General features: G+C 35.2%; 1 protein-coding gene across 1 annotated transcript; it reads right to left on the bottom strand.

Moving 5' to 3' along the window:
* Positions 1-118: 118 nt before the first annotated feature.
* On the bottom strand, positions 119-5,459 carry LOC121234859 (conserved oligomeric Golgi complex subunit 6). Its single transcript, XM_041130984.1, has 10 exons — positions 5,146-5,459; positions 4,919-5,066; positions 4,727-4,834; positions 4,581-4,648; positions 2,842-2,965; positions 2,594-2,740; positions 2,200-2,463; positions 1,845-2,120; positions 1,192-1,338; positions 119-882 (listed from the first exon to the last, which is right to left on the bottom strand). The coding sequence occupies exons 1-10, from the start codon at positions 5,421-5,423 to the stop codon at positions 361-363; spliced, it is 2,082 nt and encodes a 693-aa protein (XP_040986918.1). The 5' UTR covers positions 5,424-5,459; the 3' UTR covers positions 119-360.
* Between the last annotated feature and the right edge of the window lie 13,924 nt (positions 5,460-19,383).

Below are 19,383 nucleotides of genomic sequence, written 5' to 3'. Positions count from 1 at the left end.
GAAAGCTTCACTTAAGTCCATGACATGAAAGATGATAGTATACAGTAACCATGTTATAGGTAAAGGAAAATTTACTCAAGCAACATCACATCCATAAATTGCACAAAACAAATAAATAGGAAAAAAATAAATGAAAATGTTTTATTCATGATGTCCAAAACAACTCACCTATGAACCACGTACAAAAGAATATCGAAACACAAAGTGACAAGGACAAAAGAATATCAATACTATGTCAAATGGAGGATACAACATGTTTGTCGGCAGGAAAAAAGAGTTGTTCCATAAGATTCTGATAATAATAAGTAGTGTATTGCCTTTTTATGAAAACAAAAACTAATAAAGAAATGTATAAGAGCTTCATATTCCTAAAATGGTCCTTATCTGATCAGGAGGATGCCTTGCCAGCGATTTGGGGTCCGGATAGCGATTCTCAGGATCCATGATTGCCTCATATATAAGTTCATAAACTTCAGCCAATGATCGAGCAATCTGGATACAAGCTTCTGATCGCAGCTTTGGAACCTGCATCTGCTCAAATTCTGGCAGAGAAGTCTCACTTCCCAATACGAGCCCAAAGAAAGCCTTCAAGCAATCTGAAAGAGAGGCTGGAGATGTTTCCTCTACTTCTGCTAAAGGGGCCCAAATTGCTGTCTTGCCGGCCTCTTTGTTCAGTGAACTATGGAAGTGATGCATCTTTTGAGACAGGCCACATCTTCCTAAGATGGAATCAACTTCTTTTTCCACGAGGATGCGCAAGTGATTATCTATCATTGCTCTCAAGTTCTTCACGTATTCAGCTGCAACATCATGTCCATATAATGGTTGTTGGATGGCAGACAAGCAGTTTATGAGGAAGATCTTTGAAGGAGTTTCATTATTCTGCAAAAACTCATTATTAAAAGAAACTATTAATCACATAATTTTGAATGTTCAAAAGAAAGAAAAATAAATAAATAAAAAAGAGGAAGATATATAAAGCTTGTCTACACCAAGTAAAAAATACATAAGATCCCTTTGTCACTAGAAAAGCAATGTGGGATAATTCAGAAAATAGCATGCATGTTCATGTAAATCCATCAAAGAATCATGACTGGAAAAGAGTTCAGAACCACATTAGAACTGGCAAAGAAATACTTGAAATCTGGCAAGCAATAAATGCAGAGGACTCGAACACAATCTAGCACGGACCTGGGAGGACGAAGCAGAGCTGCTATTTGACAAGATAGCATCAACTGATGATTTACTCATTTGACCTGGGTCAGAACTCAATCTACTTCTTCTTGATGAGTAATTGGCTCCCTTCGACTTGTGTGCCTCTGCAGCTTGCTCACACATCTGCAGTGATTATAGGTAATAAATTTCATTGGGAATATTCTACATACAAAAGAAGAGGTTATAACAACCCACAAATTCATCCCAAATAGATAAATCATGTTTTCAATTATTAGACAAGTTTTTTAAAGATCGAGCAACTTAGTTTAACCATATCCAGTCCAAAAAAGTGAGCTTATCTAAAGAATGCAAGCAAAGAAATTGCTCAGTGCTATGTTAGCATCGTGTTAACACGATCACACAGGTCGACTCCTCAAATCTGGCTAACAAGGCTCAGCATATGCCAACCAGAACTACTTGATTGATTGAAAGATCCCACATATAGGCAACATGTTTGCAGGATTATACTATCCGACAGTGACATGAACCCATACATTTAAAATGATCTTCACATAAAATCAAATTTTACAGAAACATCAAGTACACTGAAAAACTTCTGCTACTCAGTTACAACGTCATGCAAATTACTAAGCATATGCTGTTTACCAGAAGATATCAAGCAAAACAACCTGAATAATAGGATCAAGTAAAGCAGATATCACTGGATCAAAATTCCCTGAAGCAGGAACCATCATACTGTTATGGGTCTCGATTATTTCAAGAAGTACAGAGACTCCTTCTCTTACTGCCGGCGGAGGAGAAAGATCCAAAGCAACAAGGGGAGGATACCGTAAAATCTTCTCTCCACGAGTTTTCAGAATATCAAAAAATGTTTTCTGAGCTGCATCCTTCAGTGCCCAAAGAGTATTACAGAGAGCTGTTTCTCTCCCAAGTAAATCTGATATCTACAATTCAACAAAATAGTTATAACAAGGTATCCGAAACAACTAGTAATATAAATAATAGCAAAAGAACTCAACTCACAGTGTAGCTGTAGAACTCCAGGGTATTCGTGAGTTTATATGAAATTATAAGACTAGGTTGAGACTGTAAAACTTGTTCAACTCTCACTTTAAATGGTCGGCAAACACCTTCAAAAATCCTATCCAAAACAAATGTCAAGTCAGACTCCGTCTTTGCAAAATCACTCTCCAGCCTCTTGGAAAATCGGTTTGCAGTTGGTCCAGTATCTACCACAGCATCTGGATCGAGTAATGCAAGAACAAGTTCTCGTTCAGATGCTAAAGCCTGTTTGCATACAAAAAAACAAATTATTATCTATATATTTAAAAGGCCTCTGTACCGATAAAATATATATATATTTAAAAGGCCTCAGTAAAAGGCATTAACAAAAAACCAAAAGGCATTCATGTCACACCTGATGCAGCCACCCTAGCATGTCCCCCACATATCGTAAGGGATCATGTGCGTGCACTTCAATGGGCCGAGGCAATCCACCAGGTCCTCCACGTGTAAGAGCACTTATAAACCTTCTAAACAATGCATTATGCCTCATATTTGCCACCTGCATGCATTAATGAATAAACATGAGAAAAGCAAAAGGAAAAACCATGAGGCATATCACATGTTTAAGTATATCGATTATCAAGCTGTCTACTCAATCACCTCTTCTGCACAATACTTGAAAAGAACAGGGCGCTCCTTGAGGCAGCGGACTGCTGTTTTCAAAAGCTCACTAACTTCAGGATTATCAGTGTCACCTAATTTTCTACACTCTGCTTGAACCCACCTAGGCACAAATAAACATCAAATAATTGAATAATTGATAATTAAAATAAGTAAGGAATAAGAATCAATATATAAGAGCTTTTTTAATGCAATTTTATTACATATTAAGAAAAGGATATCAATATATATGCGCTATAAATTATTAAACCTATTATGGAGTGGGGTTAGGGAAAAATATTAGGAGAAGATAGGGGTGTTTTCTAATCATACTAGACTTGTGGTGGGTGTGGCTGTAGGAGACTAGAACTAAATTTTGAAATGTTTCGTGGTGTAGTGGTAGGGACCTCAAGGAAGCTCTCAGATAGGTTTATGGTATTGGTGCAAAAGGCTTCAGTGGCTAATCTCTCGGAGTTCTCCATGACTCTCCACAATGTAATGCAGGTTTCTGGGCCCCTACCAAGAAAAGGAAGTTCTTGTCTGATTTTTATACAAAGTCCTTATACCTGAGGATAACAACCGTTTTCTCTTGTAGAATTATTTGGCAGACTAGCATGCCTCTGAGAGCAGCTAGTTTTGCTTTGACGGCCTCTTTGAAAAGGATCCTCACCATGAACATAAGGAAACCACATATCATTGTAACAGACTGGTGCTGTATGTGCAAAGAGAGCGAAGAATCTATAGACCACCTTCTACTCCACTGTGAGATTGCCAGTATTTTGTGGAATGACCATTTTAGTACAATTAGATTAGCTTGGGATATGCCCACAAAAATTGTAAATCTCTTTGTCAATCGGAGAGGGTTATATGATAGCCCATAAACCGTAACAGTATGGAAAATACTACCTATTTATCTAGTGCGGTATATTTTGAGCAAGTCTCATGTCTTATAAATTAAGTCAGATATATATTTCACAATTAGGGCGAGGGATCTTGCCAGTGCCCTGAAACTGAAACCGTAAAACCCCATCATGAAGATTGAGGGGCAGTTTTTCTTCTAGAAACGATCCATACCATTGACTGCAGGAAATTACCCTAGTTTAGGTCAATTAAGTTATCTATGGTCAACCACAATGGAGACAATAATAATATTTAAACATGGCTTTCAACAGAATGATTGAATTTCTTCTTTTTTATTTTTTGATAAGTAATAATTCTTTATCACTAATAAAATAATGTATAAACATGGCTTTCAACAGAATGATTGTGAGTTTTTTCTTATATTTTTTTTATAAGTAATAATTCTTTATAACTTATCAAAAAAATCCACAATCATTCTATCGAAAACGATGCACACTATTCCACATTTCCAATGAAAACTAAAATGAATACAAGAAAAGCCCAGTAACAGATGAAGAAACCAGGTAGAGATATTTAGCCCAAAAAATAAAAACGTCAGAGAAAAGGTGCAGCTAGCTAGAGAAAAGCACCAATGTCTTTAAGAAAACTACAGTTCAAATGCCTGTCCATAAAAGAGACTAATATCGACTAGCATTATGAACCACAGCCCATAGGACTACTAGCGTGATTACAAAATCAAGCTTAGTTCCATGAAGTAAAGATATAATGTTATTCAAAAGGGGATCAGATCCGAATTATTTGTTCTACCAATTTGGAAGGGGAGAAGAAATAGAGGCTAATATACGTTTTATAAATTGTTTATTTAAGATAAGTGTCACCTGCACAAGCGCTCATAGGCTGCTTCTTGGTATACAGCCATCATATCCATGAGCTCCAAGCCTGCCCGCTGTTAAGAAGGGCTGATGTGAATGATCATTACAAAAACTAATTTTAAGCCTTCAGAAAAGCAGGAAGAAAGTTAAACCTGGTGATGCGTTCTTAGCAAGATCTTGCAGTTGGCATGAATTTCTTGAACATGAGTAAGCGCCTTGAAAAAGTTATCACTAAGCTCTTCATCCCTTAGTGCAATTATCTACAAAAAGGGAAAACCAGTAGATTGAGAGTCAATCTACAGTAATATGACAATTTACGAACATCCAAGGAACAAGGTTAAAACCTCTTCATTGGAGAGCTGATAATCACGAAGGAAGCACGAAACGATCTCTTGTCTTTGTGAAGTCATTTCAAGTTCCTGTTTGAGCCTCTCTGTTGTACTTATAATATCCCCCGTGCTAGCACTGCAACTGTTCAATGCCTTCGCAATCCTGCGCCACAATGACAAGACACAAGTTTTAGATGAGATCTCAGCTCGTCTCACATCTCGGGCAAATAAAATACACACACCTGTCGCAACAGTCGGAGAGGGAGTTGACCTCTTCCTCGACGCGATCGAGGGCCTGTTGAGCAGCTTCGGAGGCTCGGAGGAACTCAAGGTTGATTTGGAGGGCACGAGTTTCGATGGCACTCTTCAGGTTGCGCCGAGACCGAGGGGTGTTCTCCGTGTAGAACATAGACAGAGTGCTCAGAGAAGACACTAGATCCGGCGAGTCCGTCCGACATTCCAACACCTTCTTCAGTTTCCGAGATAGCCCCGGCGCCAATCCAACCGCCGACGTCCCCATCTCTGACTCACTCTCTGAATCAAATGCGTTCACAGCTCGACATTTCCTTCGGTTTAACAATCGCGGAAAAGTATGGGCCAATTCAAAGCCTAATAACAACAGTTCTAAGGGACACGGCCTGGTTGTTTGTTTTTGGTTTCGTGTGAGCTGGACCTTCATTGGTTGATTATAGACCACAGAGCAGGCCCAGAAATCTTCTCTCTTTCTTGGCAAATGGTATTACGGGATTTTAAACGAAGCCATGAAAAATTTGGATAATTGGATCCGTTGGAGGAGATCTTGGTCCCACTTGAGACATGGGTCAAATGTTATTTTACAACTGTTTAAGATTGTATTTGGTTGGAATGCCACTTTGGAATGGAGTATTTAATTTTTTAAAAAATGATATTTATAATTATAGAGTACACACTAGTTAATCAAACCGACGTCGTCGTGCAGTGTTTTTAATATTGGAATGCGACTTTTAAGTTCTAGTGTTTTATTTTTAGGTATCCCACAATATCGGTTCAAAGTAGATATTGAATCTGACACTTTTGATGATAATGAATATTATTTATTCTAGGCTAACAAAAGGTAGTGTCCTTAAATTTTAAGGAAAAAAATATCACCTAAAGTACATCTCACCATAATCTTACATACTAGCTAGGTTGTAATATAGCCAAAGAAAAGAAGTGTCATTTGTTAACCTTTTAAACGGAATGATTTTTTTTAGTCATTTTAGATATAGTATTAGAGTGTGTAAATATTCCGTACTCCCGTAGAAAAAGGTGAGGTCAAGTATTAAAAATATAATTTTTTTTTTAATTTCATTTTTTTTTCAGATAGAATGTGTAAACTTACATGCTCTTATAAGAAAAGAGATTTAAAAGTACAATGAGGCAAGGTCCATGAATAAAATTAAAATTTTTATTTCCCTATTGACTATTTTCTCGATTACTATTATTGTTATTATTTATTATTTTAACATGAATCTAACAGGGGTAGTGATAGGCTTACTCCCCTAGTACTACCTATGTACAATTCAAGTGTATTTCTAATTTTTTTTATTTTTTTATCTTTTTTTTAAGTATTTTTTTTAACATCCTTAATCATTAAGAAAAAATTAAAAAAATATATAACTTTACTAATACTCACTTCTTTAATCATTAAGTAAAATAAAAAATTTTAAAAAAATCAAATATAAAAAGAGTAGTAAATGGATAGTAATAAGATAGTAACTCTATCATTATTCATCTAACAATATCTATCATCAAGGTATCACTCTCTTAAATTCTTAGCATGTTAATTAGGTAGATCCATCAGCATAATTTTTTCTATAAATTTCAACTTTTTTAAATTTTTAAATAATAATAATATTTAAAATTTTAAATATTATAATAATATTTTATCAATTTAACTCAATTAAATTTAACATTTAAACGTAGTATTAAAATTTAATATCGTGGTTCTCTTACTGGGAACTGACATCATGGGAAACCCGAAAAAAAACAAACTTAAAAAGCGGAATTCCAATGTTAAAACACTGCATGACGTCGGTTTGGTTGACAGGAAATATCCTGATACTTTGCAATAAGACCCAAGCCGGATCGAATGCTTCTTTTTTAAAAAATTGAGTGAGTATAAGATTTATATAAAAATTTAAATTTTTAATAATAGATTCTATTTTTTTTAAAAAAAATATATAATATTTATACAACATATATAACTGTAACTAATATTATTCTTATTATTTTATTTGGTTATCTATACTTATGATAAAGGACATTGTTTAGCCTTTTTCGTGTTGTTGTGTGGACTAAAATACCATTCGTTGTGATTATGTTATTAGTCAAAACGTTTGACAATAACATCGTTTTATTTTGTAAAGTGAATACCCCTGGTGCCAGCTCTTCTTTTAAAGAGTAATGTTAGAAAGAAGTCACTGTAGCAGTATATATTTTATACTTATTATATAGTTACTTTTAATTCTCTATTTTTTTATTTTAAACTTGAGAGATGTGTAGTCTAGATGATGACACATCATGTGTGTAAAATAGTTGCTTCCAACAGTGACTTCTATCTATATTTATTCTTTTTTAAATTCTAATTCTCGGTTGCTAGTGTTGGCTTCAAAATATCTGTAAGTACACAGAATCGTAATAAGTAATAAAATATTAAAAAAAAAGGTTATCGTACCAACATGAAATAATTATACTATTGAGTATTGAAATTGACTAAATTAATTATTATTTAGAAAATTGAAATTTGAAGAATGGTTTGTCTAAATTAAACTGAAGAAAAGAACATTAACATTAACATTAAAAATAATGAGAACAGATCTAGAGCGTTTGACTTTACCTAGCAAATTCCACACAGTTTATTCTTCCTTATTATAGAATCCCAATTATTTCAAATTGATGATAGAAATCCCTTAACTGTTCAGTATTTTCTCTTGAATAATATCAAAAATATCTCCAAGTAATAACTTCATATCTCTATGTAAATTTAACTAAATGGAGACTCATTAAGTTCTATGAATTTTTCTTGAAAATCACACTAGTCGCGGTAAAGCATCTCTGCTTTCGCTCAACTAATAGTGTTTAATCCTAGAGTTTTAATCATAAATCACCTCTCGGTCTCATTGTAATTCAATAGATCGAATAATAGTTAGTTTGAAAATTGCAAGCATTAAGAAAAAGGAATAAACACTCAATTATGGAAATATTAAAAATAAAATAAGTTAGAATATAAATTGTGTGTTTAGTGCTAGGCTACATCAAAGCTCTAGAAAATAGATTTAATTCATAATAAAATTAAAAAGAAAAAAAAAAAAAACTGGTGTTCTTTATTGAGATCAGTTGATGAAGCATTCGGCTCTCGTCTTTGCCTTCCAGTTTTACCTTCTTGAAAGAACACTAAAATATTAAAAATTAGAACTCTAAAACATAAAAAAAAAAAAGGAACTCTAAACTCAGACTTAGACTCTAAAACATAAAAAAAACTCTCAACTCTGATTCAGAACTCAAAAAACAACCACATATTCATCCCATAAGTTGAGATTAAATAGATGTCGAAATTCAAATTTAGAAATAAGATAACTGCGGCTACAATCTAGCCTAAAAATCTAGAAAATAATTTCTAAATATAGATGTTAACATAGAAGGAAATTATCCAATGAATAACGAGATTATCTAAAATGAAAGATTCAGTGATATGCAGCTTAAATTGCGGAGTTTGGGAGAATTTGATCACCAATAGATTGATTTCGAAACTCAGATTTGGTGGTCAGCAGCAGATTGATTACAATCGAGAGGAATTATCCCATCGAGTAGATGTCGTGTGCGCTGAATATAACTGGCGAGGAGGTCACAAATGAATACACGATCCTCTCCTCGCCTACGAAGTAGAAAGACTCCCGATCGGGATGAAATATTCATTTCATCTTTTCTAGTTGTTGCCCACGATGTCGTTTAGGTTGGTCTTTTAAGTTAGTTATTTAGATAAATCGCCTAATCTAATCGCTTAGAGCCTTGTCGCCTAGTCTTTGCACGTTTTAGTCGTGAGTCTCCTCGCCTACCAAGAGGTAAGTCTTCTCTCCTTTGGGCGAGAAAGATCTCTTTGCTGCCCACGGGACAAGACTCGTCGCCCAAATCTCATTGGCTTTCTTTAGATCTCGCTGCCTCTTATCGGTCTGGATTCATAGTCTCTTCTTTGATACCAAAATGTTCTCATTTTGTACTAAATCTTCTTATTCCTTCAAATTCAAGAAATAAAATAAATTATGTAGAAATAAAATAAAATAAATAATATTGAAAGAAAAATAATACTTTTCATAAATAAAAGAGTGATAAAAATCACATAAAAATAATATTTATCAGCTGGTTTGCTATTTTGTCTTTTTACATCAGTGTGATAGTCCTTTTTTATATGATCTAATACGCATTGGATTGGATAATTTTTGGTCCAAAAATGCCACTCTCTTCGTTTTACCCAATGCATGTGCTAGCCCTTTCTTTATGTTAAGCTATCGTTCGTCAACTAAGCATCTTTTATCTCTTATCTTCTGATTCTACGGTTCACACTATACTTTTTCCCCTTTAAACCCACGCTATGGCTCCACGCTCAGGCCTAAAGTTGGCATATTCATTGATGGGAAATTCTATATGTACGAACAAAAAACTTACAAATTTTTAAGTTTCCATGCGACATTAACACATGTCACTACCATGTTAAAAAAGAAGAAAGAAAAAATTTACACAACCTCTTACTATTCACACAACCTCCACACATCACTCTTTTTTTAATTTTTATTATTTTTTTTCTTTTATCAAATATTTAATATATGAATATTGAATAGAAGAATTAAGTTAGTTTAAAAAGAATAAATTAAAAAAAATACTAAAAATTTAAAAATTTAAAAAAAATGTGGTGTGTGGAGGTTGGGAGGTTGTCTAGCATTGCTCAAGAAGAAAATACCTGGAAACGAAAGAGATCTCTATTTTCAGATCAAGTTTTTTCAAGCCTCAACCCTATAGCGCCCAAACTAGCCTTGACCATGAAACCTTGGCGCCCATCTGCCCAAAATGCATTGATCATATTATCATTGATTGGTCATCCATATGAGATTCAGCAGTGTGCGACATAAACAACACAACGGTTCTCCGTTTGCCCGACTGTTATGCAACTTTGGGAATGGGTTTCAAGCTGCGAACAGTTTGAAGTTTGGGGTTTCAAGCTTTTCACTTGGAAACTTATATTGCGGTGGAGGTATCTACAATTTTCTCATGGTCTATACATTTCGTTAGATTAATTTGTTAATCCATGTTGATCTAGATATGTCATATAACATGAAATCGGAAACATACAGGGAGAGATGAATGTGGTAGTTCTTGGTAACTTAATGTGCGCACTAGTATCAGCAAGCAATTTTTGTAACGCCTTGGTCCCGTAGGGATCGAAGAGTTACTCACAATAACTTAAAACTCATAATTCATCAATATATTTACAGACTCCAAAATATAAAGTCATCAGAATACTACAAAATCTCTTATTAAAATTTGCCAATTCTCAGAAATCTTATGAGTAATCCACTATGCTTAAATAATCATCTCACCGATGTTCCATAATCCTGATTCTTAGCTGGACTATTCAAAATCATCTGAAAAATATATGGAGATAAGGGGTGAGTTATCAAAAACTTAGTAAGCAGATGACATATACTAGTATGTAAACATGAGCATTTACAGAGTTCAGAATGCAGAAGCAGAATAATGTTTTTAAAATGCAACGTCAGAACGTGTTATCCAAAATATCAGAGCGAAAATTCGAAAATATTCATTATCAAAATCTCTTTGGCATAGCATAAACTGAAACATCAAATCTTATTTTATCATATCAGAACAAATACCATGTTTAACCCTCGTGGTAGGGTTGTGCAAATCCCGGTAGCTAACCGAGCAGAAACAGAATGTGAATCTTTCCCTTATTCATTCTCGGAGCCCCGAGTGTACACATAAGAAAGACCACGCAGAAAACCACTTTGTTGTCAAAGTGGGTGCACCAGAAACAGAAAAGTTGGTACCAACCCAAACAGATGCCACATTTTTACACCCGTGGTAAGGTCAGAACGGAACAGAAACAGAAACAGAAACAAAATGTTATGCCAGAGGTTTTCAGAAATCACATCATATCATATCAGAGTACATAAAATCTTCAGAACAAAACAAAATCATATCACAAAACATAATTTATGCACAAAATTTCATATTCGCCCTCTTTTCAAAGTTCAGAAATAGAATGTCAAAAATAAGCTCATGTCTACATCAGGCAAGATAAAAAATACTTTCTTCTTAAACAGAATCTCATAAGTAATGCAGAACAAATAACTGAGGTAGTTCAAAATTATTTTCATAACCAAATATGTATCTTTTCTAAAAATCAACCTCAACTCATTTTATTTTAATGTTAAGTTTAGTATGGGAACTTCGCTTACCTGGACTTTTTAGCCTTTCAGAATTTTCTCACAACAATGTTGAACGAATATTAACCGTCATCTATAAAAAAATTATGTAACTTCCTTAAATTTCTATTTGAACACATGTTTCGATACTTCAACTTGAAATACTAAAATAACTCATTTTTCCTACAAATCTAATATTCACGTAATCCTCAGATAGGGGTGTAACCGGTCCGGTCCGGTTCGGTTTTGGACAAAATTTAGGACCGAACTGGTATGTAGCGGTTTTTCATTTTTTAAAACCGATTACGCCACGGTTACCCTCCTAAACCGGTACATCCGGTTTTACCAGTTTCCGGTCCGGTCCGGTCTGGTTTTTCGAGTTTTTTAAAATGTAAAAAATATATAATAAAATGTTATTAATAATTTAATATCTATATTATGTTTAAAGCATATGATCAATTAAATTTTCATCTTTAAGATTAAACTTTTATTTTATAAATTATAATAAAATTATCTTATATATAATTATATTAATAACATATGATCAAAAAAATTACAAATGTTCATATTTAAGATTAATATTTTATGTTATAATTTATAAATTATAATATGAAATTATTTCATATATGATATATAATTATATATTATATATAAAAATTTAATGTGTAATTATATATTATATATAAAATTTATATATATATATATAAATATTTTGTATAATATATAAAATTAATTTTTATATATATATTTTTTCCAACCGTTCCGGTCTGGTTCCGGAAACTACGGAACCGAAACCGGACAGGGTCCGGCCGGTTTTCATAATATAAGAACCGGTTCCGGACCGGACCGGTTCAAAATTGGACCAACTGGTTCGGTCCGGTTTTTCGATTTAAATTTACACCCCTATCCTCAGATATCCTCATTCCCCAAATTCGCTAATAACCACTTAATTTCTCTGACTAAGATATAAATTCTGAATTATTTGCTACTCAAATCTAACTCTAAGAAAAAGAACTTTAATACCATCAGTTATCATTTAAAAAAAATGAACCAAAGTACATTTAAAAAAAATAACAAAGAGTTTAATAACCGGAATGGCAAAATGTAAAAACAATTAAAATGGGTTTGAGGTATTTTATGGAAGAAAATCAATGACCAAAAGCTAGATGGCATTTTCGTAATTCCAAGGGATGCCATGACCATATAATTTAAAACTATCTATAGGATAATATTTTCAAAGAGTCCAAAGCTTCTACTTGTTTCTAGGGAAAACAGAGGATACAACAAAAAGAAAGAAGGAAACTGAACGGGAAGGTGGTGTGCGACGGAGTCTCACCGTGACTGAAGGAGGTCGCAACGGGGTAGGCGAGTGGGAGGTGGCTGAGACATGACGACGGAACACTGAGAGAGAGAGAGAGAGAGACAGAGAGAGAGAGAGAGAGAGATGAGGGGGGAAGTGTGATCACTGCGTGAGGAGGAGTGGGATATTATTGAGGGTTGGCAGTGGTTTGGGGTGGCGTAAAGTGCCCGAAGGAAATTTTTATGCAGGTGGTGACGTCGGGGTGGAGCTGGCGGCGTGCGAAGGCTCACCCGAGATGTAGTGGTGGCGGTTTCCAGTTGTGGGAGTACTTTGTTTTCGGAGCAGCAGAACAGGGTGTTACCTTGGTGATTTTTCATGGCTGGGCGACGGTGGCATAGGGCAGCTTTGTGGAGGATCTTGACGTTGTAAGGTGGAGGCGACTGTGACATGGTGGCTAAAACCATTGGGCATGCGTGGTGAGTAACTGATTCACGACCAGGTCGTTTGGGGAGGCAATCTTGGTGGCTAGTGGTGGTGCAAGACAGATCTGCATGTATGACAAGGAAAAAAAATGATGGTTGGTCTGGGTTCTCTTGTGGTGACTGTGAGGAGGTGCTGCGGCTTGCTGAAGTTAAAGCAGGGGCTGCTGTAACCCTAGAACTTGACGTGCACGTGCATGGGAGTAGAGTCGTGCGGGGTGGGGAAAACTGATCATAAACTGCTGATAGTTGGTTTTCATGGTTTAACACAAACGGGTGTGGGCCTTGGGTTTTTGGGCGTACGAGTTTTGGGTTTTTCAGTGAAATATAGGCTTTGATTCAATCTCTACAAATATTACTTGAAAAATTAACTGGGCTCTTTCTACGTATAAATCCAAAAACAAAAATTTTAGAAAAACAGCTTGTTGCTGGACCCGAGTGTTACAATTTTAGTATTTAGGGTTTTATTCTTCCAAGCTAATTTTGATGACATATTATTTTCCACTAGTATTGGTTGTTTCATTATATTTTCAATTTGCAGTCATTTTATTGAAATTTCCATATGTATGTTTTCAATTTTTAGATCATCTTTAGTGTATAGGGTCTCTTTGATGGTTTGCTTTGTTATGTATGCTCAAAGTGTACACATTGGCTTGGCTAGTTTGCAGATATTGGTTCTAACAGTACACACAAATTTTTGGTTGGTTTTGTTGAATATTTGGTTGGGAATAATGGGTTATCTAGTTGGGAATAGTGGTTATCTTGTTGGATTTGCCTATTGATTTTCACTTGTAAGATCCATAACTTTGTGTTGGGAAGATGTTAACATCAAGCAGTGGTAGAAAGTCACAATTATAAATTGATGAACCATATTGCTATTGTGTTGTAAAAGCATGCATGAAGACTTCGGGTAAGGATAAGAGCTTCGGACGGCGGCTTTTTACTCATAGAAACTGGAAGGTGAAATGAAATAGTATTGAAATGTATTTAATTTCTACATGAAGTTTAATTCCCCTTTCTGGTTTGCCATTTGGTTGTTTTGTTAATTGACATAACTAGATTGTCTAATAAAATTTGCATTGATATGTAGTTTGGGAGATCATATAAAGACTTTTGTTGGGTTGATCCGAACCTTCCAGATGATGGCAAGAAGTTACTTAAACGTTAGCTTGATATGATTGAATGTTGAGTTTGAAAGTTGGCCAAACCTGCGGAAAAATGGAGCTAGAATTAGCTAAGTAGTTGCATAAATGAATGTTGCCAGCCCACGATGACCTACACTTCACCACCCTATGGTGGCCTGACTTGGTTGGCTAGCTACAACATGGTAACCGCCGATGGGGAGGGGAGATCTCGCATCCGACAAACACCCAATGTTTTACGTGGTAGGGTCATGGGATGACACGTGTCATCTGTTAATTGATATGTGCAAAAAATGTGACGGAGGGATTTGATCCACATTATTAATACCACAGGGGTTAATCCTAAAAAAATCACATGGGGCTAATCACAAATGGGAAAAGCACAGAGGGTTGTGGCCAAATTTCTCATGAAAGAAATCACGTCTTCACAATTGATGAAAGTGTTTACCAATAGTAAGATTTACATTTTTATCGCATTTTTCTATCTCATCATTTTGTATGGTGGAAGGAGCACAAAATGTGTACTCGCTTGACTCCAGATATAGTGATCCTAAAACTAAATAACATGGACATCTTATTAGTGCATATTATTAATTCAACTAGAATTAACATGGACATGTAAAACAAAAACAAATCAAGATGGCTTCCTATATATTTTCATTTGTTTCGAGAATGATATGCTTTATTTTAATTATAATGTTGGGTTATGCAGTCTTCAAGACTATCTCTCCCTCAACATGTTGAGAGCTAGAGGCTATATTGCCCTCACCCTTACTAGTGTTTTCCTTGCTGAACTCCTTTTTATTCTTTAGGGAATCTAGAAGCTTGAGCTTCCCCATCACTTTCTCTTAGACCTGTCACAATTTCTATCATTCCGAGAGAATGATAGTAAAAACTACCATAGTAAGATTTCAATAAATTTCAGTAAGTTAAACCAATAACATACAAGAAGATAATATAAGCATGTATAGGCAAACTATGAGTATGAATGCACAGACATGAAGTTGACCAAAAACTTATTTCTTTCTTGTATGTGATCTTTTGAAAACCTTGACCATGTAATCATGTAACAGAGTGACAAATAACTGTGTGAGAATATTATTTTTCAATTCATATCAATCACTTATAACAATTAATCCATATAATAATGTGGGTGAACACCTCACGGCTCCCTTATGCACCTTGGGCTCTCTGCTAGTTACTGCATCACATTGCTAGTCCTTTTGACCGTGTGTGAGTACATTAGAGACCATACGATACGACAGTTCGGAACTCGCCTTCACCGCATTTCCAATGTGTTACATCCACTAGTGTTAGGTTCTAGTTCACTCCAGACTCCTTTAAAAGAACCCATTTGAAATTCGTTGATTGTGCTTCGTCAACCCAGGGGCTACCACTCCAATTTAGGCACTCTAGAGTGGACATAGGAGTTTCATTAAGATATTCTCTCATCCTAGCATTTGGGATAGTAACAGAGCCATTTCTTTATTGCACAACTCGAAAACATGTGACATGTGACCATGTAACTTTCATGCAACAATGTCATGTACTTATGCCATGTATCAAGAGTGCATCACGTTTATAGCTTGAAACAATTATAACATGCAGAAACGTATACTTGAATTTAACATATGGAAACTCAACAAAGCATACACCATTTCTCAAAACTTCAAACATGCATTTGAATCAATAAGCAACATTTGTGCATAACATGTACGTATAAGATACCACAGCATGTGACAAGTAATAATTCCATTATCTAGTTTGAATGAAAAAATACAAAGTTTACATATGACATAAATACATTATCCAGGAGTAACTTAGAGGCTAACTTACAAAACTTCAATAGTATTATTTTTTCAGCGATCAAGCAAGCTGAAAGTGTATGTTTCAATCATTAGACTTGTCAAAATAAACAATACTTCAAACCAAACGTGTGTGTCATGTTCTAGGGTTTAACCCTATTCGGTTCTAGGGTTTGTTTTCTCACTTTGTGACCCTTCCCTTACCTTGAGCCTCATAAACTTGTGCCTTGAGGAAACCCTAGGCCGAATGATATTTAACACTTCTCTCACTCGATAGAACCCATATCGGTTTGGTGCTAGTTGATCCATGTAGCCCTAATGATTGCTTACGTGCGTTGTGTGAAAAGAGTAACTTGTGTGTGTACATCAACTCTATGACCAAAAGTTTCTTTAAGATGTGAAAGGATTTCTAACTTGTGTCTTACTAGAAGGAAGACCTTCATGGAAACCCTAGTGGTGGCCGAAAGTGACCTAACCCTACAAGGGTTCCTTCATTTCTTATTTGGCCATTGATGATTCAGGTTCTTTGAGAAAACCTTAGACAGCCCATACTCAACAAGATTAAGTATGGTTAAACCAAATACTCTATAAATCCTATAAGATTCACGGCAAGGCCATAACACACATTCCTTACTCTTCTCTCAAGCCAAACCTTCTTCAATTCAAAAGCCCTTGCAAGTGCGTGTGTGTTTATGGGAAGAGATAGAAACATGAAGATTCTCACCATGCTAACCTCTCCAATATGATGTCCACATCTTCCTCCCTATGCTTGTGCGTAGAGGGTGTTTGGATGGTAGGAAAATATTGTTTGACTTTCACCTAGAATGGGTGAGATAGAGAGGAAAATAGAGAGTGAAATCTGAAATGGACAAAATGACATTTGATCTTCCTTTAGCATGTATATGGGCGCATACCATTCAATGCCCCATTTAAATGCTTTTTGTTCCCCCCACTTATTCTCTCTCCTATCTTCTAGAGAAGTGAAAAGTCTTTAGAATCTCTTGCATGGGAGCCAAGTGTCTCCTTTCTTCTAGCCCTAGTTGAAAATCTCTTCTTCTTCCCTTCATCATTGCCTTCTCTTGGGAGCCTAAGGATCACCCTTGCATGGAGGAAATGTGGCACCTCCTTTGGGGTGGCCGAAACTCCATGCCTCCCCATCATCCATTTTTTGGTCTAGATACATTGAACCTAAAGGAAAGGCAATGCATGGTTGCCAAATGACATGAGGTGGGTGTGTGACTCTTGCCCTAATCGAAATCACTCGTCTTCTTTCATCCATGGATTCTTCTAGGAGCTGTCATGAGTGGCCTGTGGCTGTTCCCAAAGCCCCTATTCACCTTCCTCATCATTACTTCTTCTAGAAGCCTTAAAGCCCTATGCATGTGTGAAAAATGGCCATAAGAAAGTTGGATTCCATGGGGTTCGGCATAGGGTTGTAAATGAACCAATCTATTCGATAACCCACTCGATACTCACCCGGTTAAACTCGAATCGAACTTGACTCGTGAAAACAAAAGCTCGCTTGTTAAAGCAGATACCCGCTTGATTAGTAAATGATATATACTGGACAAAACTCGACTTGACTCGACTAAGGCTCGTTAAGGCCTGTTCGTTTATGCTCTAGTCGACTCATTAACTCGACTCGATTAAAACTCATTCATATATTGATAAATATATACATACACCTATGTATATATACATATATATATGTATTAGCTAATAATATAAGCATAACCATTTTATAATTAAATATATAATATGTAACCTAATTACTTATATCTATATATTGAATATACTTGATAGTTATATTTTATAATTTGTAAAATAATTAGTCGATAAAATTTAATAATTTAATATACTAGTATGTGGAAACCACATATGAAATAGATATATGCTATCATATTATGTGTATGCATTAATAATATATATAGGCATATAATATATTGTTATTATGGATAAATATCAACTAGTTAGATATTAATTATTTATAAATTTTAAAATCTTATAATTCAATAGAGGTTCTACTTGTTAGTTGTACAAATTCAATATTAGATTTTTTATTTTTTTATTTATCTAATTTATTAATTATTATATTTTATTCAAAAAATAAAAAATAAACAATTCAAGCTCGAGCTCGGCTCGACTCAACTCGAGCTTGTTTGTGGGACGAGCTCGAGCTCAAGTTGAGAGTTTAACTTACAAATTCGAGCTTGAACAAAGAATAAATAAAAATCTCGAGCTTGGGTTCGAGATCGAGCTCAAGTATTTTGAGTCGAGCCGAGCTCGGCAAACCAAAGATCAGCTCAGCTCGGCTCGGCTTGATTACAACCCTAGTTGGGCGTGTACTTTAGTAAATCGAACCCTAATCCTTCTTCTCTCATGTAACTTCTAAAAGCCATCTTGCATGCTTGCCAAGTGGTATATCCCTTGTGAATCGAATCTTCCATCCCTATGGATCTAATGATTACATCTTAGGGAAACTCAAGGGCCATCCATCCAAGTGGCACCTCTCACTTAATCCAAATCCTACCTAGGTCTTTTCCAAACCCTAAACCCTTAAAGGGATGAAATGACTAAGTGTTGGGCTTCTTCCTTGGGCTTGGGTGCCTATTGCATCAACAGAATATGGCCTAAGATAATCTTACACCATTTACCTTCTCCAATCTACGGGCTTAAGTCCATTTGGATTAAATCAGAAAATAAAACAAATATGAGTAAGGACCTAACTTAGACTGGGTTATCACATCCTCCCTCCTTAAGAAAAGATTTCCTATATTAGTAAACGAGTAAGTTTTCAACAACTCAGTAAGCATCAAGCATATATTAGTGTGAAAATATAAGCTTGTTATAGAATTCAGAAAAAATGAGTCTAAAAAATAACATGACATTATTTCATAAGCATTTAATTACAATATTATTATAGAAAAAGACCTTTGGCATCATCATAATTCAAAAATCGCTAGAAACAGAAGCAAAGGCCATGTTTACCCTCATGGTAGGGTTGTGTAGATCTGTGATTAGCTAAGCAGAACAAAAACCACTTCATCTAAAATATAAGTACACTTAGAATAGTGATTTTGGTACCAAATTAATAATATAGACCACATTATATACCTATGGCAAGGCCATAATTATAACCTGTGGCAGGGCTGATAACATAACAAAGGCCACAATTACTACTCGTGGCAAGGTCTGTAACCAGAGCAAAACATCATCTTTTGGCTCAGGGTTTTTTAGATACAGTGCAATACTATAAAGGTATAGTAAATAGATAATATCATACAACCAGATAAACA

Source organism: Juglans microcarpa x Juglans regia, chromosome 6D, assembly GCF_004785595.1.
Source record: "Juglans microcarpa x Juglans regia isolate MS1-56 chromosome 6D, Jm3101_v1.0, whole genome shotgun sequence".
Taxonomy (NCBI): Eukaryota; Viridiplantae; Streptophyta; class Magnoliopsida; order Fagales; family Juglandaceae; genus Juglans; species Juglans microcarpa x Juglans regia.
Note: the sequence above shows the minus strand (reverse complement) of the source record. Positions and strands in the feature narration are given on the sequence as shown.

What these genes read in the sequence shown, in the direction of transcription:
- LOC121234859 (XM_041130984.1), bottom strand. Translation starts at nt 5,423, where the DNA reads ATGGGGACGTCGGCGGTTGGATTGGCGCCGGGGCTATCTCGGAAACTG. An exon ending in GCCTATGAGCGCTTGTGCAG is followed by an intron (nt 2,966 to 4,580) that starts GTGACACTTATC and finishes ATTTGTGCCTAG; the next exon opens with GTGGGTTCAAGCAGAGTGTA. An exon ending in TGGAGTTCTACAGCTACACT is followed by an intron (nt 2,121 to 2,199) that starts GTGAGTTGAGTT and finishes GTTGAATTGTAG; the next exon opens with ATATCAGATTTACTTGGGAG.